Below are 20324 nucleotides of genomic sequence, written 5' to 3' on the forward strand. Positions count from 1 at the left end.
CCGCGACCGCCTACCCAGCTCCTCCGGCTTGGGGCCTGGCCGGCGGCTCGCCTAAAAGCTCGGCAAATATTCCGGAAGGCAGTCGGGGTTCTTGGTGGCGGCAGATACGGAAAGGCTGTGTGGCGGACCTGCTGGGCTGCTTGGTTCCCAGCTGCCGCGGAGGCAGGCGGAGGGCGCAGGGTCTGTGGAACGACCGGTTGTCAGAAACAAAGGCAGCCCGGCCCAGGCGCGGTGGGGGGCGCACAGGTGCCCCGCGGCCGCGCGTAGGGAAAACTCAGGGCAGTCGTCCCGTGTTCTTCAGCTCCGGTCAAAGCGAACCAGCCGACGTCTTAACCCCGTGAATCACCAACCATGCAGAGGATGCAGAACTCTTTCCAAGAGCGGTCAGACTTATGGTCTCCTTCGCGGACGCTTCGCAGTCGTTTATCGCGCCAGAAGAGAACCATCTCTCCCGAAATCGCCTCGAAGAGCCAAGCAGATCTAAAGGGATTGAAACTCCCCCAGACCTCCAGAAGAAGAAAAAAAAAAAAAAAAAAAAAAAAGGGAGGGCTAAACTCAGGAGAATCTCCCTGATCCCTTCCTTGGACTGCCTGAATGCTAGCATCTGTTTCCTAGAGGAATTTAGCATTTGCCATTCTCTGGATTTATTTCCTCTCCTTCTTCCCTCCCAGCTTTCTTTTTATGGCCCCAGGGGGAGGGGGAGAGAGAAAGGAGATTGGTATCTTTCTAATAAAAATGCAATTGTATAAGTACTTCTTTCATTTGATGCTACAGGAGCTAAATATTACATTTCCACTCCTGCATTTAAGATAGAGCTGCCTACTGACTGGAAGAGGCAAAGACAGGCACAGTAAAAGAACATATTTCCATCTTCTGATTAAATAATTGCTCAGAGAAGGATCTAAATTCAAAAAATGCAAACCTCAGAGCTGCATTCCCGGTCATCATCATCCTCAAAACTGGGAGTAAAGAACCGCCTGTGTCTGGGGATCAGAAGTATCTGATGTAAGAAATAAGCCCCATCCTCTCTGGATTGTATCTCTCAGAGGCAGAAGTGAAAAATGTCGCCATTTTGTTTGCAATCCAAAATATCCATCATCATGGCCTTTATCATCCTCCCGAGAAGTGCCCTCAGAGGATCCTTAGGCACTGGAGCCATTTCTGGGTACCTGTTAGGTCCTGTTAGGTCCCAACGAACTGCTTTTAGGTAACCTTTTCTTCTTTTAAGAAAAAGAAAGTCTCGAAGGCTGCGAAGCCAGGCAGCTTCAGAGAGCTGGGTGTTTTTCTTACACCCAGAGGTGCTTTCTCCACATCTGTCCTGCAGCTCCTAATATATATGTTTTCTTTTCAAAGAGTTTGGTCTGTGGGGAAATGGTCTTGCTCCCCCTACCCCAACCTCTCTGGGGAAATATGATCAGACCTCAGAAATGCAGAGGCAGGAAAATCAGCCTTTGTGAGGATTGGAGCTTCCACCTTTTGGTTGTTCACGCTGAGCAGATACAGGAGTCTTCTTTTTAAGTAACTATTTTAGAGACATATGTAAGTTACCTGGGAAAATAAGGAGCAGTATATATGGAGGAGGTGAAGGAGGAGGAGGAAGAGGAAGAGGAGGAGAAGGAGAGAAAGAGAATCGAAGAATATGGATATCCACCTAAGGATGAAAATCTTTCTGGGTTACCACCATTTGAACCATTTCTAAAAATCTACTCTAGCTGAGGGAGGAATGCTTTAGAAGCTTCTTCCTTCCCTCAGGGCAGAAATTGTAAAATGAGAATCTAATATGATTTTCCATATCTTGCCACTCTAAGGCATTCATTTTGGCTTTCAAAGAAAAATATTGATCTCATCCTCAGCTTTCTAGATATTCAAAGAAATTCTTATTAAAATATATCCTGAGTTAAAGTAATAGATTTGGGGACTATTTCAGTGTTGAGCAGCTTCAGAAAAGCATTTTCTTCCAGATGGTATTTGAATTAAGGGGGCTGAAACAGGCAGAAAGCTCTCACCCACGCAGCCCCTGACAAAGCCCAGCTATATAGAGGCAGTGCTGCTTCCTCTGTGCATCTCCCCTCCCCTTCCCTCAAAATTTTCTGATAAAAGCAAATGCCAAAAGCCACCATCACCAAATCCACAAAGCACCTTTCCTAAAAGCAACCCTAGAACCCTTCCACTGCCAAAAAATATCTTTAAAAAGACTAGTTTTCCTTGTTTACTTGCGTTTCCTGCTCTCCTCTTTGCTCGGCCACATTTGATCTTGGAAAGAGCTTGAAGCTGAAATGTGTTCTTAAGGGCCAGAAGCTGTCAAGGCTTTTGGTGAGCAAGATTGATCGTGCCCAGACTTCCTTCAGAGCTTTGTTTGGAATAAAAGCAAGAAAACTGAAAAACCTCACATTTTCCAAAATAGCATCTCTATCTGTAATGCAATGCCTCTTGGCTAGTCGAGGTTGGAGGCCACTTTAATATCTCATTTCCAACCCAAACCCCCTCTGATGCTGGCCTCAGAGACAGAGTTCTGCCCTCGCTCCTTGGTCAGCCTTTCTTGTTTTCTACGAAGATTTTTTTTCTCCCCCACTAACCTCTCTCTCCTTGGCCATCAGAATGATTTATTTTCCTGCCACTGATGCCTGCCGGCCTAGGGGAGTCTGATCACTTGGTCCATTTCAAAGAAAGCAAAAGCGAATCACCATCCTCAGGGTTGGGGGGGGGGGAGAAGTACCTTCAGACCTCTCTCTCTCTTCTCTCTCTCTCTCTCTCTCTCTCTCTCTCTCTCTCTCTCTCTCTCTGCCTCATGCCCTCTTTTTGGCTTGGTGGGCTTTTTTTTTTTTTTTAAAGTTGTCATTTGGTACCTAAAGGTGTTATCTTTTCAACCCCCAGTACTGTCCAAGACACACACAGTTTCAAGTCCTGGAATTGAAAAAGAGAGACAAGGAAGGAGAAGGAAAACCTGTATAATCCCTCCTTGGGACACCCCGCTCTTTCCCACAGTGCTCTTTCCCACAACAGAACCCGGGTGCAAACCTCCCTGGTGTCCAAGGAGCAGGAAGGTGTGGGAAGCAATTCAGGCTGCCAAGGAACACTCCTACATCTGAACCAACCAGCCCCCAACCAGAGCGACAAGGACAAGGAAAGAAGGGTAGGGAGAAAGAGAGAGTAAGGAACAAACGTCTTCTCCCTCGCTTCTGGTAACTTCCAACAGACTTCCTGGAAATCGGAAATACTCACCGCACCCGAGCCATTAGGGTATGAAACCCAGAATGCCAGAAGCCGCACTCGCCAGCTCGGGGCGGCATTTCTTTGGCTGGCCGCCGCCCTGGCTACGGGGATTTGGACACATGGACCTGGGGTTGCTGTCTCGATTGGCACATGCATCTGTTTTCTCCAGCCACTCCTGAGAAGTTGATGGCGCAGGAAGGTCGGGAAGCTTCGAGAGCCGCCTCCCGTTTTCCGCTTCCCCCAGGAGCCAGATGCAAAGCTGCGGTGGAAAAGCCGGCTAACAATGGGGCCCGAGGGGCGCGGATTCCAGGCTGGACATTGAGAATGGGGCGAGGGACTATGGGGTGGGGGGAGCGAACAGACAGAAGAGAGAGTGGGAGGGGAAACTGGTGGAGAGAGAAAGAAAGGAGAGAGAGAGAGAGAGAGAGAGAGAGAGAGAGAGAGAGAGAGAGAGAGAGAGATATCAGTTCTGAGATCCAAGAACTGGTTTTTAGGAAAAGTAGAGGATAGGGAAATAAAAAGATTGCCCCCAAATCTTTCTTCTCTCTTTTCTGTCTTCTTTCTTTCTCCTTCTCTCTCTCCCTCTCTTCCTGTCCCTCCCACTGTTTTTCTTCTCCATCTCCCAACTCTTCTTTCCCTCTGCTCTTTCCTCTGGTCTTAGCAGAACTTATGTGGCTGGGATGCGGGGGCCCTCGGGTGTCAAAACTTTGAAGATTAATGGATTACTTTGTTAATGACTGCAGGCGTCAGACTGAGGTGCTTAAATGATTTGTGAGGTGCGAGGCGTCTTCCCGACAGTCCCAAACAATGCGCGGAGTGTGCGGGGGAGGCAGAGGGCAGCCGCTGGCGGGACCCGCAGCAAGGCTCACACTCGCACTCACTCATACACTCAGACACACTCCCAGGCGCACACACCGATCCCTTGCTGAGCAGGAGTAAGGCAGGCACCCTGGTCGCGCACTCACTCTCGGGCATTCCCACCCACATCCACATATATATATTTTTGTCCTGAAAAAAGTGTAAATAAAGCCTCACTGGCCCCCAATGAGGCGTTCCTTCCCGACTTTTTTGGATCAATCAAACAGACAGTGGCTTCTTTTGATTAAAGCCCAAATTGTCATTGGGCAGAAGCAATCATGTGACAGCCAATTCGGTCCAATTTCAACCTTGTCTCCATGAATTCAATAGTTTAATAGTAGCGCGGTCCCCATACGGCTGTAATCAGTGAATTAGAAAAAAAACACCCCAGCAGCGATCTTCTATGATAGATTTTTTTTTTCCTCCGCGCTCGCCTTTTTCCTGGGCCTCGCCCCCCCAAAGCCCCTCCAAAAGAGGGAACTTTTTCTCCGAGGGGGCTCCAAGGAGAAGGCCATGAATTACGAATTTGAGCGAGAGATTGGTTTTATCAATAGCCAGCCGTCGCTCGCTGAGTGCCTGACATCTTTTCCCCCTGTCGCTGATACATTTCAAAGTTCATCAATCAAGACCTCGACGCTTTCACACTCGACACTGATTCCTCCTCCTTTTGAGCAGACCATTCCCAGCCTGAACCCGGGCAGTCACCCTCGCCACGGCGCTGGCGGCCGCCCCAAGCCGAGCCCCGCGGGCAGTCGCGGCAGCCCGGTGCCCGCTGGCGCCTTGCAACCTCCCGAGTACCCCTGGATGAAGGAGAAGAAGGCGGCCAAGAAAACCGCGCTGCCGCCGGCTGCCGCCGCTGCCGCCACCACCACTGGCCCTGCCTGCCTCAGCCACAAAGGTCAGTCCCAAGACTTGGCCCCAGGTCCCCAGGACCCTGTTCCCCCTCCGGGCTGCCCCGAGAGCGGTTATGGGGGAGGGGAGCATGGGATAGCAGCGAAGGGGGAGAGGGACAGATGCCTGGTTGCCTTTCCTTGCCCCCTTGGGTTCAGGAATGGGTTTGATGGAGAGAAGAGATCCTGTGCTCCACAATGAGACATATATATTTTTAGGGAGGGAGGGGGAAACTTTCCCTAACTTGTGTAATGTGGGATGATTTATTTGAGTTGGAACTGACCTCCTCTTGTCTAGTTGTCCTAGAGTTTGGCTTTTTGACAGTAATGAAGAGTGATAGATCGCTCTTGCTCAGCTAAGCAGCTGATGCATTAATTATAAATTGTGTTGTGGCTAATATAAAGTTTGCTCCCGGATGAAGAGGTTGGGGGGAGCTACAGGCAGGAATTTGATAGAGGTGGATGAGATGGGGTTTCCCGGGGCTGAGCTCCCAGGAAAGGCAGCACAATAGCTCTACTGCATCCAGGGCGGCCATTTTGTTGCAGTTGATCTTTTCTGCTATATTTATTCTCCAGTGGAATAATCCCTCTTGGACCCCTCCACCTCCAACTGTGCGTGTGTCTCTTGTTGGTTTCCCTTTCCGCAGAATCCCTGGAAATCGCCGATGGCAGCGGCGGGGGATCGCGGCGCCTGAGAACTGCTTACACTAACACGCAGCTTTTAGAGCTGGAGAAAGAATTTCATTTCAACAAGTACCTTTGCAGACCCCGAAGGGTGGAGATTGCAGCGCTGCTGGATTTGACTGAGAGACAAGTGAAAGTGTGGTTTCAGAACCGGAGGATGAAGCACAAGAGACAGACCCAGTGCAAGGAAAACCAAAACAGTGAAGGGAAATTTAAAAGCCTTGAGGACTCAGAGAAAGTAGAGGAGGATGAAGAAGAGAAGTCGCTCTTTGAGCAAGCCCTCAGCGTCTCCGGGGCCCTTCTGGAGAGGGAAGGTTACACTTTTCAGCAAAATGCCCTCTCGCAACAGCAGGCTCCCAATGGACACAATGGCGACTCCCAAAGTTTCCCAGTTTCGCCTTTAACCAGCAATGAGAAAAATCTGAAACATTTTCAGCACCAGTCACCCACTGTTCCTAACTGCTTGTCAACAATGGGCCAGAACTGTGGAGCTGGCCTAAACAATGACAGTCCCGAGGCCCTCGAGGTCCCCTCTTTGCAGGACTTTAACGTTTTCTCCACAGATTCTTGCCTGCAGCTTTCAGATGCAGTCTCGCCCAGTTTGCCAGGTTCTCTCGACAGTCCTGTAGATATTTCAGCTGACAGCTTTGACTTTTTTACAGACACACTCACCACAATTGACTTGCAGCATCTGAATTACTAAAAACATTAAAGCAAAAACAAAGCATCACAAAACAAAAACCCCCGACCAGGTGGTTTTGCCTTCTTTTATTCCGGGAGTTGATTTTTATTTTATTTTCTTCTTGACCTACCCCCTTACGCCTTTAAATGTTGAGCATTTTGTTTAGTGATTCCCTGATTCAGTTTCAGAGTCATCTCTTACAGATTACATTGGAGTTTTAGTTGTTTTAAACCTCACCTAACAACCATTTGTGTGGTTTTCCTGAAAGCAATATATGAGGCCTGCAAGAAAGTGATTAGAAATTGTATCATCACTTTCTTTTTATTTTTGTATTACATTAGGATGCATTGTCATTCGTATTTTTGGTAGAATAAATTATCCTTTGCTATAAGTAGCTTTATTTTTTTCTCCCCCTCTTTCTCAAGGATCATAGTGGTTTCTTTTTTCTTCTTTTAGTCTAACTTGGTAAATAAAATTCTGGTCACAATTTATCTTCTTTTTCAATTTTAATATATTTATTAATGTGGCATGTTCAAAGTCTTCAATAGACCGCAACAAATACAGCCAGAAAATGGCTAGGGCTTCTGACAAGTACTTTTTGTTTTTAGGGTTTTTTTTCCTTTCTTTTCTTTTTTCTTTTTTGGAAGGGAATGGATTTGGCTTTCAGTGTAGTGGCTCAAGCCATAAATTTAAATTAGTAATAGAAACAGGATTGGGCAGCCTAAGAGTTGGGCAAGCTCAAGCTTTTGAAGGTGGAGAAATAAAGTGCCTACTGAAACCCCAGCTCTAGGAATGAGCAACTCTGGGTTTCTTTAACAAGCTACCAGGTCAATAAGTTATCAACAATTCATTTATTTATACACATTGGTTCCAAACATCTACATTCCAACCCCTCCCCCACAATTCCCCCGTACATTTTCAGAGTGGTTGATTAATCTCCCAGCTGTTGATGGGTTCAGGCAAAACAGACCTAAAAGATAGAGAAAAACAATAAAACAAAATAATGGTTACTAGCTGGAAAATGCACTTCGGGAAAGACTCTTTCTAATTGTCTGGTCCAGTCATTCTAGGATACTCCCCCCCACATCCAGGGTCAGAAAAATCAATATTTCATTCTTAAATCTGTTTACATTGCTAATAATGGATCATTAAAGCTTTGAAGTCAGGTTAGCAAGTTGAGATTTAAAATGAAGTGCTTCTGCACCCTAGGTTATAAAGTAACCCAGTTAGGCAAAGAAAGAGAAAAAGCACTTTAAATGAAATATCAATAAAATATGACCTAGGGTGTGTTTGGGGGCTGTTCTGGTTTTTTTTTTCCAGTTTTTATGTCTCCCCATGTTTATTTTTCCCTTTCTGTGCTCTTCTATGGGCTACTTACCGTGAGAAAGCGCAGCAACATGTGTGTGTTGGGCCGGTTGATTTAAGAACCCTGCTCTTAACAGCAAAGGCTTGGAAGTTAGAATAAAATCGCGATCTTTCCTCATGGGTTTGCTCCCTACTTTCTGTCACCTCTTCACCCGCTAAATCCCAGCAGTAGTAGTAGTAGTAGTAGCAGCAGCAGCAGCAGCAGCAGCAGCAACGGCCTGTGGCGTTTGTGGCAGGCTTCCGGACCTAGGCTCAGGCTTAGCGCCGAGCAAGGCGTCCGGGCTGCGGCCAGGGCTGCGCCGCTCCTGGATGCAATTCGTCCTAAGCTCATAAATCAAACGCTTTCTATGAATGAGAATGTCATCAAAGAGATCAATTGCAGGAACACATGCACAAATAAAAATCCTCTTACGTATTTGCCGGGGATCCCCGTCCGAAAGCATTAAGTTAGAAGGCGTTCAGTCATAATTCATTTTTATTGCTCTTTTAAAACAACAGCTTGGCTGAGCCGCGGATGCCATGAACGGCTCCGGGGCCTTGGCGGCGTTTTGTCTCCTCCTCGCTCTTTCTCTTTCTAGAAGAGCCCCGAAAGAGGCGTTTTGAGCAGAGCCAGATACTTGCAGACGATTATTTTAATCGTAACCAAGCTCGCCTTTCACCCACTCTCCTCAGGCATTTAAAGAGATTTTAGCTGAGTCCTGGGTCGCTGGCCTACATGCCCAGAGGACCAAGGGTCTCTTACACAGCAGAATGGCTCCCACGATTCCTGGGGGTGGGGTAGGGGTGGTGTGGAGGCTGGGGAAGGATCCGAGCTACCAAAGCCTAGCCTATGGGCTGGATGCCGCGGGAGGCTGCCTTTGTGAGCCACTCCAGGAGAGCGGCACTTGGGGGGGACCAGCCGAGGCAGAGCCGGCCTGCGGGAGCTGGAGCAGTGTGAAGAGGTGGGATGGTAGTTGGCCTGTATGTATGCAGGCTTGTGTGGCAGTGCAAATTTGTGATCCAAAGGAAAACACCCCATGCGGGTTCCCCTGAAAACAGGCCAGGAGAAAGAGAGGTGGAGGGAGAGAAAAGACAGCGGCTGAGGCTGAAGGCGGCTTTGTGCAGGCGAACTACAACCGGCCAGGAGGATATTGCAAACCAGAGCCGAGGAAGCCCACAAAGGTATAGGAAGGAGGCAAGCGGGCAGAGGGCCTGGATCTCCCTCACTGCCAGCACTGACCCTCTTACATCCTGTCCCCTGCCCAACAAGACCCCCTTGTTTCCCCAACCCTGGTGATCCCAAGGAGGCTATCTCCAAGAGGGTCCCCTTGTCTATCCCATTCTGCAGGATGAGGATCCCTAGGAGCTGAAATTGGGGTAGGGGTAACTTTCTGAGCTCTTCCTCTTTCCATGCTTGGTGTGGGTCAAAGGTCATAGGCAAATACCGTTCCAAAAGGAAATGTTTGGGGAAAATGTTTCATTGCTACTGAGGGAGTTCAGAGTAAAAGGTCTACAGAAATTTTCCCTCTTGTGGGGACAGGTTTTTGGAGAACTTCTTTATGAGAACTGAACACAGATATATGTAAGGATGACTAACACATTTGAAATGTGCCTGCCTAGAGAAAAACTTCCTTTCTTTTAATGTAGAAAAGGAGGGCATGGGAACAGCAAACTCACGTATAATCCTCACTATTAATTTCATCTATCCGATCCAATGTCACAAACATGTCAAAGTAAAATCTATGCAGCTTTAGTTGTAAAGCTTCTTAGATGATCTCTGGATTTCTCCTGCTTAAGAATGCATCAGTTTTCAGTCTCTGCTTGGCCTTTTTTCTCCACAAGCCCGAGGTTGACATGAAACCTAATAGTAAACAGCAATTAACGACCCCAGCAGCATCAATATAGGACTAGGGTGAGGGAGACCAGGACCCCTGGCCTGGGGTGACGCACGCATCTCTCTATGGAAAGACTTGAAAGTTCACTCAAGTAACTATACAGTCCGTTGGAAAGGGGAGGAGATGTTGGGGAAGAGAGAACTGTCCCATTCACCCTCAGCCATCTGTCCACTGCCTCTCCCACCTGCCAGCCCCGACCTCCACTCCAGACGTGCAGTAGATGGGGTGCAGTGGAAAGTGGAGGCAGTCCTAACATCCCCCTCCAGAAAAAGGAACAGGGAGAGTTCGGAATGTTTGTAGGAATTGCGTTCCGGCCTTCCGAGCGCTAGAGATTGCACGCAGGCTCCCAAGTCCTTAAGAGCCAGCAGATGGCCTGCAGCTCAAGGCCCGGCCCCCACGCTGGCCACGTTTGATAGCGTCATCCCCCTCCCCCTTCTCCTACCCCCTCAAACTCCAGCAGTGGAGTTGCTTCGGATCTCAGAGGGCTCCCCTAGCAAAGCTGAGTGGGGAGGAGAAAGGGGCGGAGAGAGCAAGGAATGAGGGAGGGCAGAGAAGAGCCCAGCAACCCCGGCCTCTTCCAGCAAGCTTGGTTTCAAGGGCTTAGTCGTCCCTGGGGATCGAATTACAGAGGCTCCTCATGGCCATGCTAATGACGAGCGGGGGTTGGAAAAGAAGGCTGGGGAGACCCTCGTTGGAGGAGGGAAGTTTCTTTTCTTGCTCTCGTACCTTCCATTCCCACCCGGGTTCCCCGCAGTCAGTTCTTGGCGCACTACCTTCTCCATTCCGAGCTTGGAGAGCTAGTGGCCTAGCCTCGCCCTCCTCCAGCGTTTTTCGAGCTCCTTAAGGCCCCACGGCCTCACAGCCGAGATTGTACGGTGGAATTACCCTGGGACTCGGGCGCGGTTAGGACTGGATTCCCACCCTTCCTGCTCCGCGCTCTCGGGACTGGGCCGAGGTACTTGCGGCCACCCAGCGAGCTCTAGCCCACGGATTCCCACCCCAGGGGAGCCAGGAGCCCTCTTCCCTTCTCACCTCTTGCCAGTTCATCTTTCAGAGCGTGGTGGGGAGGAGGCGGAGGCGGGGGATGCCTCCCAGCTCCCACCTCCTGGGGGGAGGGGGCGAGCGGAGTCGGGAGCGCGCAGAAGGCAGCTTCTGCTCCCTTCGCCCCAGCGCTCGGAATCTGTCGTTGCAGCCGCTGCAGCTGCTGCCGTCGCCTGGGCTGCCTGGGGGGGCTGCTGCGCGTCACCTAGACAGAGGAGCGCCGGGGATTTAAATGCCACTGAAACGGTGATCCATCACCGCCGGAGCCGGCAAACTTTAGCAGGAGGCTTAGCCATTGGCTGGCGAAATCACGTGCCCATCCCTAGAGCCCTCCGCCCTCTAGCCCCCCCTCGTGCGCACTGTACATTCATATCATTTTTCTTCTCCGGCCCCATGGAGGAAGTGAGAAAGTTGGCACGATCACCCAGGGCTTCGCAGGACCCGGTCGCTCAGTGACAGATGGACAATGCAAGAATGAGCTCCTTCCTGGAATACCCTATACTTAGCAGTGGTGATTCTGGGACTTGCTCAGCGCGAGCCTACCCCTCCGATCATGGGATTACAACTTTCCAGTCGTGTGCGGTCAGTGCCAACAGCTGCAGCGGCGACGACCGCTTTCTTGTGGGCAGGGGTGTGCAGATCAGCTCGCCACACCACCATCACCACCACCACCACCACCACCACCACCCCCAGCCGGCCACTTACCAGACTTCTGGGAACCTGGGGGTGTCCTACTCCCACTCGGGTTGTGGTCCAAGCTATGGCGCGCAGAACTTCGGTGCGCCTTACGGCCCCTATGGGTTAAATCAGGAAGCAGACGTAAGTGGTGGGTACTCCCCGTGCGCTTCCGCTGTTTACTCTGGAAATCTCTCATCTCCCATGGTCCAGCATCACCACCACCACCAGGGTTATGCTGGGGGCACGGTGGGTTCGCCTCAGTACATTCACCACTCATATGGACAAGAGCACCAGAGCCTGACCCTGGCCACGTATAATAACTCCTTGTCCCCTCTCCACGCCAGCCACCAAGAAGCCTGTCGCTCCCCTGCGTCGGAGACGTCTTCTCCAGCGCAGACCTTTGACTGGATGAAAGTCAAAAGAAATCCTCCCAAAACAGGTCAGTCCTGCCGACAAGTGGATGAGTCTTGATGAGCTGGTTCACTTAGTTTCCGAAGAAATTTAATAATGATTTTTTAGAAAGCTTCTTGCTTTCAACTCGCGCTGTAGGGTGTGGGAAGAGTGTACCAGGTGTGTTGGGGCAAAGGAGTCTTTCGTACTGATGTGTTTTCAAATGGGCTGAGGTTGATTTAAGTGTTCTGGAAGTAGGAAGCGTGTGTGTGTGTGTGTGTGTGTGTGTGTGTGTGTGTGTGTGTGCATGTGTGTGTTGGGGGCGGGGGAGTGTTGGTGGTGATGGTGTTGTTAATATCTCCAGACTTCATTAATCATGGGTCTGACCAAGCTAATGGCTGACTTCAGGTTAACATTTTACACCTCATCATTCACACTCCTCAGCTGGGTTTGTGTGGAGAAGTTCTTGACCTACCCCTGAGTGTTGCTCTGAAGCGTGTAGAGGATCTCTTATCAATTTTAGAAATTTTACCTTTTCCTCTAATGGATTCCTACTTTACCTCAGGGAAAGTTGGAGAGTATGGCTACGTTGGTCAACCCAACGCAGTGCGCACCAACTTCACCACCAAGCAGCTCACGGAGCTGGAGAAGGAATTCCACTTCAACAAGTACCTGACGCGTGCCCGCAGGGTGGAGATCGCCGCTTCTCTGCAGCTCAATGAGACCCAGGTGAAGATCTGGTTTCAGAATCGCCGAATGAAGCAGAAGAAACGTGAAAAGGAAGGGCTGTTGCCCATCTCTCCTGCTACCCCACCTGGAAGCGACGAAAAGACGGAGGAATCCTCGGAAAAGTCCAGCTCCTCACCCTGCGTTCCTTCTCCGGGGTCTTCTACCTCAGACACTCTGACTACCTCCCACTGAAGGCCACTCTCGCCCCTAATTCCACAGCCCAGACTTCTCCTGGGGCTGGGATTTCTTACCCAAAGCACATTTTTAGCTTATCTTCCTTTCCACTTACTGTCTCTCTTTCTGATCCTATCTGGGGAGCTCCTGGCCAGGAGAATGTGTTTCCAGAAAACTCTAGACCAGAAACTTGCTGAGAGGTTAACTCCTTAGTCCTGATTTGGTGCCAGCATTAATTTTTGATGGCCCCTTGCATTCCTCCCTGATTTTAAGAGATTTTCATAGAAACAACTGTTTCTTTCAGTTGCCCTTTGGAAACTAGGGTCTCCTTGCCTGCAGAAACATGCCAGAGGGAGGCATTTCACCTCTTGTCTAATTGTGAATTTACAGTTCTCCCCTACCTTCCCCTTAAAAGTAGAATCTAGAGGAAGGGTGTCCAGGAGCTCATGATGAAGACATGCACTATGAGTGTGTTTACATAATTAATCCATCCCTTAATTTAATTCAGTTTCATGTGTATGAGTTTGCTGGTTGTAAATACTTTGTCCTGAGAGATTTATCTTTATACAAATTTTCTAGAAATGTTTAGAATTAGGTGACTAAATCAGACAGGGTGGGCAAACTCTCAAAAGGGGTACAATTTTTTTTATGTGATTATAGGTGAAGAATAAATTCCCTCATTTAAATCCAATCAGATGCCTCAGAAGGTAGTCTCAATTTGTTCCTTTAGTGAGTTTAGAAGGCCTGTAGGGCACAAGGCTCAGAAACCTTGGCTTCCTGTGCTAAGTCTCTCCTCAACCCTACCCCTTTCTTCTCATTCTTCTGGCCAACCTGCCAATTAAAATTTGTGCTGGATTATTCGGAACCTAAAGGTATTGCTCAAATCAACTTCTTCCTTCCACAGTTACTTTAGCTGGATATGATGTATTTTCAGCTGAATTGTTAATGTGATGGATGGCACAATGAATGTATATTTTGTGTGATTCGTGAATAGTCTTTTGCATGTCGCACAATGTTTTGATGTCCCTGAAGTACCATACTGAGTTCTATCAGTTATTCTTTGTGAGCCTACAATATTCCCCATTTCCTGTACAATCATGAACAGCTCTGAGATCCTGGAGTGATATGATCCAGAGCAGAGTTTACGGGTCTTAAGATGTCTGTAATAAATATATTCAAGTTTCAGGTATGCTTAAGCATATGTGTCTCACAGGGCTACAGTTTGTTGCTTCCTACGAAGTTGACTCATTTCATGTGGGAAGAAAAGAAGGGTGGTGTGGATTTTCAAAGAAATGGGCCTTTTCTTGAATAAAAGTGAATGCTTTTCATTAACATGTAGCCGAAGCTTGCCCTATGAGTGTAATTTCACTTAATCAATGTCTATTTGGTACCTTGAGTCTCTTCAAAGTAACAGCAGCTCTTTTATTATAATCAAAGTTCATAATGGGAAAAAAGAATGGTGAAGAAATTTATGAAGCAGATCTATTTTTGAAACAAACATGGATACTTCCTGGGTCAAGTGCTAACCTTTTCACCTCCAACTGAACATTGATGTATATATAAACAGAGCCCCCTTCAAAAGCTGAAACTGTCTTCAGTCAGTCTTTCCTCACATCAGTGAACCAAGAGGGAAGAGATTCATATTTAATTAGCTCTGGTATAAAGCCGCTGTGAAAATGGGGCCCACCCCATCCCTCTTCCTCCTTTCTGATTGTCAGGCAGTGTTTCAATATATTTCACCCATTTAATTGAGTGTGGTATGTTTTCAGTAAACCCTTGCTCCCTCCCCTCATTCTTCCTGTCAACATCTATCCTTCCTGGCTCACCCCCATCTCTGGGTTGCACATCTCATTTCCTTCAGACTCAGCTTTGAGTTCATATCCATCTTGACTGTAAAGAGTCCACGCCACATAACCCAGAAAACAATATTTATTTATTTTTCTCTGGGCTCAACAGTTTCTTCTACTGAACTTGTGAAAGCCACTCTGAAGTCTTGCCATATTGAAATTACTTCTGACCAAGTCATGAATTGACCTCAAACAGAGAAAGCCAGCAAGCTAGAGTTCAAAGTGGCAATCCTCCTAGACTTCTTGCCACTTTTCCCTTACTTTCACACATTTTTGGAGGCTTTAATTGAGTCCCAAGAGCAGAACAGGACATTTACAGCATTACAAACAAATACAGACACATGACTTCCTTCCTCCTCAAAGGATGTTTTAAAAGGATGGGCTGAGGAGAGAACCCTACAAATATCTGGAATTTGCAGGCCTCTAGAGCACCCGTGAGATTTCCTGCACTTTCTTGCTAAAGGGGGAAAGCCTGGACTTCGAAGGCACAGTTGCTGCGGCCACATCAAGGGCACCGGGTGCCTTTCCTCAGCTGCTGGGTTCTGAGGCTGCCTCTAAAAAGATTCAAGTGGACGAAGGAGAACTTCAAAGACAGCCTTTCTTTCATTTCCCGCCTAGCCTTGTACTGTATCTTTTGTTTATTAGTGTAAGGCCACACAGCAAAACAGATGGCTGGTTTCCAAATACTTTAATGTGTTAAGTTTCATTTGCATGCTAGTGTCTTGATTTCAATATCTAAAGGCAGGGCCGGGACCCACTGAAATCCAGAGATTCCAATCTTCAAGGTGCTGGTTTTAATGTAGCCCAGAGAGAGGAGAACGATAAATTATGGCTAAACATCTCTAGCCTTCTCTAGGTCGTGGAATAAATCAGTTAACAAGCAATGCATTTAGGAAACATTAATACACCTCTCAACAAGGAAAACATTTGTATCTTTTTAGCTGTCCCAATCGATTAAATCAAAGGCGCTTAACACATTCTATTGCAAGGTCTCTCTTTTTCTGTTTTGGTCTCTGAGGAGTGCAGTTAGATTCTTGAAAAATGACAGCAATTCTAACTGAAATGACAGAAAGAGGGAAACAGAAAATAACATTATATCGACATCTTTGAAAAGAAAACAAGGGTCTCGGTTAAGGACCCAGGATAACAGCAATATAAAATTCATTTTCAAATGTTTTATTTCCCACCTCCTTGACACTTCATCCAAAGTACTCCTGAAATTCAGGGTGTCTCCATACTAGGCTGAATGGAGGTCTTGCTGTGACTCTGAAGTCTGCTCTGGGCTTCACCTTTGAAAGTTTACTTTTGGAGGCTATTGAGATGCGGTGGTGTTTTCCTCTGGGGCAATCAGATTCAAACCGATCAATATTTACTCAGTCTGAAAGGGTTGTTGAAAAGGCTGCTAACAACAAACTGCTTAGCTGCTCACCCCTGTTTAATCTCAGGTTCACCGAAAGTTCAAGAAGAGATGAATGCAGTGATGGGTCACTTTAGAATGAGTCCCAGCGGTTTATCTGAGCTCTCAGCTAAAGGCAACAATTATAGTTCCATCCCTTTTTGGGAAAGGGGCAACTTTCCTATTATTCTTTTGCTAAACAATGTTTACTAGAAACTTAAAACACTTTCCTCTTCCCTCCTGTTTTTTTTTTCCTTCTTTTTTTTTTTTGAAACTTCCAGCTGCCCTTCCTCTGCCTCCTCCTCTGGTGTTCTACCACTCCGCTAGATTTCATTCACCTTAAAATAAATTACATCAAATATTTTAAAAACACTGAATTAGTCTGATAGAAGAGATCTGATTTATTTCAGATGCCACAACTATGAAATGAAATGCTTTGGGCCATTAGAGTTTATCTTTTTGAAAGTAGAAGGCAAGATTGAACTGAAATCCATTTGCCTTTGAGTAATATCGGCAATCAGAGCCCCAATATCCATCTGAAATGGCCACTCAGACCAGAGTGGCAGGGAATTAGCTTGTACAGAAACAAATACTTCAGGTAGAAAGTTAACTTTAAAAATTTACATCCTTCGAGGGCATGAAACTACTTAGAGATGAAAAAGGGAGATCCAAGAAAGGCAGTGGGGAATGGTGGGTAGATGTTGGACACTGAAGCTAATTGCTACAGCTTTTCAGAGGTCAGAGTTCATGTAATCACTGCATAAATGCATACTAAATAGGGATTCATTAAGCTTTCCTGATGGCTAAGCACGTCTGTGAAAAATCGTCACTGCTGTTTGTTTCTTCCTTAAGAATAACCATTCTTGAAGTAGAAGCTCTAGATGGTTGAGTCTAATTTGCTCTTTGGAGAGACAGGCAACACTTCTGTTGTAAAATTTTGAAATCAGTGCACGGACAGCATCTATCTTTATATAGGATGGGACTGTAATATCCCTCTCACTCTTAGAAATGCGCTGGCTTTTTCAATACATATAGGAATACAAATTAGCATGCTCTGATCAGATAAGCAACTCACTGGATGGCTAACTGTGGTGACTCTCTGCCATAGATAAGCCTACTACATACCTGCATTTCTGAGAGCATACAAAAGCTCTGCCTTAGAACTCCTGTGCCTAGATGACTAGAATTGAGTGGGACCTCTACCCTACCCGGCATTTTATGGGTCAGGAAAAGGTACCCAGAGTTGGATTGATTTCATTGAGAGTACATAGTCAATAATCAGAACTTACTTCCTAAATAAAAATCGGGGTAGCTTAGAACCTGAGTCCAAGGCACTTTTTAATTCTAAAATTGAGCTTTAATTTTGCCTCTTCCTTCCCCATTTATTCTGTGGGATTTGTTTCAGACTGGGTATTGCTTACTTTATTTCTTACATCTGTTTTATGGGCCAGCTACTCAATTTTGAGGCCATCAGGACTATTGAATCTTTGAAACAAGCTCTAAGTGTTCTACCATTTTGCTTGTATAGTCAAATGTTGGGCTACTTGCCCAAATATAAAGACACATTTTTTTTTTTTTTAAAGACAGGGTTTCAGTACTTTGCTGAGACTAGCCTCAAACTTGTGATCTTCCCACCTCAGCCTTCCTAGTAGCTGGGATTATAGGCATGTGCCACGGTGAACACCAAGACATACATTTTTAAAATGTAAAAGCAGAGCAGGTAAAATTCCATATACACATATATTTATTTTGTTTTGAGACCTAAGCTTGGGAGCAGTAAACAAAAGAGGAGTCTCTTACACTCAAGTTTGATCTCCATTAAGTTGTCAAGAGGTTATCACCTAGAAAAGGCTTTAAAATACAAGGGACATGGGTGAGGGTTCCTAACCCTGATTTTTTTTTTTTTTTTGTGTGTGTGTGTGTGTATGTGTGTGTTGATGGAGATCATGTTATGCAAGTGCTCTACCAAGTCCCACATCCCCAATTCCCCGGAATATTTGTTATTTGTTTGTGGTTTTTTTTTTGGGGGGGGGTGTCTGGTTTGCCCCCTGTATTGTTTGATTCACATCTATTACTTTTCTCCATGATTCACCATGTACCTAACACACACACACACACACACACACACACACACACACACTCCAAGTCCAAATCGTTAACATAAAATTTTCTCACAACACATTTTTCTACATCCTCCTTCATCTCATCCCCATGGAATAATCTCAGGGGAACCTGTTGCTCAAAGGACCTCAGTGGCTGTGTTTGAAGACCTGAACTGGAATCTTCAGGATTTGTGTCTTATTTTTAATAACAAGAATCATTAAATATACCTGACCTTCGGATGCAGAACTGCAAACCAAATATCAATCAAGCAACTCTGTTTTGAAGGTGTTAGCCTTTAAACCCTGTTGCTTTTGTTGGAGGGTGAGAGGAAGGGGAAGGGAGAGAAAGAGCAATCCCAAACCTGTAAAATATCACTGAAAGATTGCATTTCGAGTTTATTGGAAAATAAAGAGACCAATGTTTCCTTTTCAAGATATTCTCAGGCATAACTAAAACACGTTTCCATTTTTTTAAACAGCCTATTAAATTTTACTCATTAAAAACGTGCTGAGGGCTGGGGTTGTGGCCCAGTGGTAGAGCTCTCCCCTAGCACTTGCGAGGCCTTGGGTTCGATCCTCAGCACCACATAAAAATAAATAAAATAAATAAACGTATTGTATTCAACTACAACTAAAAAAAATTTTTTTAAAAAATGTGCTGATAAAAGGTTCAGTCACGAGGCTCATCTACAGAAATCAGATTGTTTTGTCTTTTCATTTTAGGCGTGTGCGGTTAATTGGTTAGAGAAAATAGGAAACTGCTTGCAACCGATAATGAAAAATCATTGAACTTTTTCACACTGGGATTTTTTTTTTTTTAAAGACGCATTAGGCGCTTTACAATTTTTGACCTGCTTCGTTTTAAAAGAAAAATCACCATAGTATCATAAGGAGAATGCAGAGAGCAATGGTTTAAAATGGCAGGGACCCTCTCCCCGCACCGAAATATACTCATGGGTAAAATATGAACCGGAATGTTCCCTTCCAAGGAGCACACCGAGTCCCTTCTGCAGGACGCGCTGGGAGCTGCTGTCCCAGCCTCGCCACGAGCTGGGCTCAGGCCGCCGCGCCGTGTGGGGCTGCAGAGTGGGCGCCTGGCCCGGGCAGCTGCGCAAGGCGGTTGAGGCGGGCGATGGTGGGGGGGTGTCACACGGCCTACGCCCCCGCGACACTGCTCCTCGCTGGTGCCCCGAGGCAAAGTCGCCTTTCCTTCCTTGGCTCCTCTGGTTTCTCCCTGGGAATCCTTCCTCTAACGCGGCTGCTCCCTTTCTCGTCTCTCCCGGGATCTACCGCGAGCACCCAGGGCGAGGCGTCCGGCCCTTCCCCATCCAGCCTGCGGGCGTCGCAGGTCCAGGCCCGATCTGGACCCCGAGAGCGGCCTCGGGCCCAGTCTGGGCCTGCGCGCTTGCGGGGTTGGGGGGAATGGAAAGTGAGTCCGGCGCACCCCGCCAGGTTGCTAAGAGCCTCGCTTTGTTGCAAGAGACTGCAAAGCCTCGCATTTCCTCCTTTGCGGCCCGCAGAGTCCGGCTTCCAGGTGCTTCCGAGGCGTGGCCTCAGATGCCTTGGGCAGCTACCCCAGTGAGCGCCTCGGGGCTTCCACCCCAGGACCCGGGAGCAAGAAGGACCCGACATTTCCTGTTCAGAGGGAGGTGGCTGTCTCCTCGGTCCATCTTTTTAAGATTTAAAAAGTGGGGCTGTGGCTCAGTGGTAGAGCGCATGCCTGGCATGTGTGAGGCCCTGGGTTTGAGCCTCAGCACCACAGATAAATAACTAGAAGATCCGTTGACGATTAAAAAGATTTTAAAAAAGATTTTTAAAGGAGGGAGATTTGACTCTCTGCCTGACGCTAGGTATCACCGGAATGTACCTTAGTAACATATTCATTCCCCTTCTAGTTCAACTTAGTTGTTTTAAATAAGAGGAGTGGGGATGCAGGTGGTGGGTAGAGGTCAAAACTTTGCCTTAAAGGCTTACCTTCAGTCTCACTTTTTCTAGAAGTTTCCTGTACAACTCAGTTTCCTGCTGAGTCCCTCTTAATTCTACCTTACACACATGAAACTTCCTTATACAACACCTAACTGGAAACGTGAACTTGACTATCCACCTGTTAGTCTCAACTATCCAAGTGGATCATAAACTTGAGGGCAGAGCCTTTGACCTCCAGTAGCCTGAAACAGCAGTCTCCTCTAGTAGAAAGAGCTCTGAACTGGAATTCAGGACACCTCTCTGTGTGTGTATATGTGTGCGTGCGTGTGTGTTTGATTGACATATAATATTTGAACAGATTTATGAGGTACAATGTGATGTTTTGATTCATATATACATTGGGTAGTGACCAATTCAGGGTAATTAGCCTACCCATCGCTTTTTGTCATTTCTTTATTGTGAGAACTCTCTTCTA

The 20324-nt window shown here is 47.0% G+C and overlaps 2 protein-coding genes across 3 annotated transcripts; both read left to right on the top strand.

The window, feature by feature from the left end:
- The first annotated feature begins 55 nt into the window (after positions 1 to 55).
- Hoxa2 (homeobox A2) lies at positions 56 to 10840 on the top strand. Its single transcript, XM_040291784.2, has 2 exons — positions 56 to 4969; positions 5609 to 10840. The coding sequence occupies exons 1-2, from the start codon at positions 4585 to 4587 to the stop codon at positions 6346 to 6348; spliced, it is 1125 nt and encodes a 374-aa protein (XP_040147718.1). The 5' UTR covers positions 56 to 4584; the 3' UTR covers positions 6349 to 10840.
- Positions 10841 to 10973: 133 nt separating this feature from the next.
- Hoxa1 (homeobox A1) lies at positions 10974 to 13916 on the top strand. 2 transcript variants are annotated; one of them, XM_005319137.3, is made up of 3 exons: positions 10974 to 11426; positions 11630 to 11724; positions 12241 to 12377. In XM_005319137.3, the coding sequence occupies exons 1-2, from the start codon at positions 11067 to 11069 to the stop codon at positions 11687 to 11689; spliced, it is 420 nt and encodes a 139-aa protein (XP_005319194.1). In that variant the 5' UTR covers positions 10974 to 11066; the 3' UTR covers positions 11690 to 11724; positions 12241 to 12377. The 2 variants fall into 2 exon arrangements, with proteins under 2 accessions (XP_005319194.1, XP_005319193.1); XM_005319136.3 differs by having other exon boundaries at positions 10974 to 11724; positions 12241 to 13916.
- Positions 13917 to 20324: the final 6408 nt, after the last annotated feature.

The sequence above is a fragment of the Ictidomys tridecemlineatus genome, chromosome 2 (genome assembly GCF_052094955.1).
Source record: "Ictidomys tridecemlineatus isolate mIctTri1 chromosome 2, mIctTri1.hap1, whole genome shotgun sequence".
In the NCBI taxonomy this organism is placed as follows: domain Eukaryota; kingdom Metazoa; phylum Chordata; class Mammalia; order Rodentia; family Sciuridae; genus Ictidomys; species Ictidomys tridecemlineatus.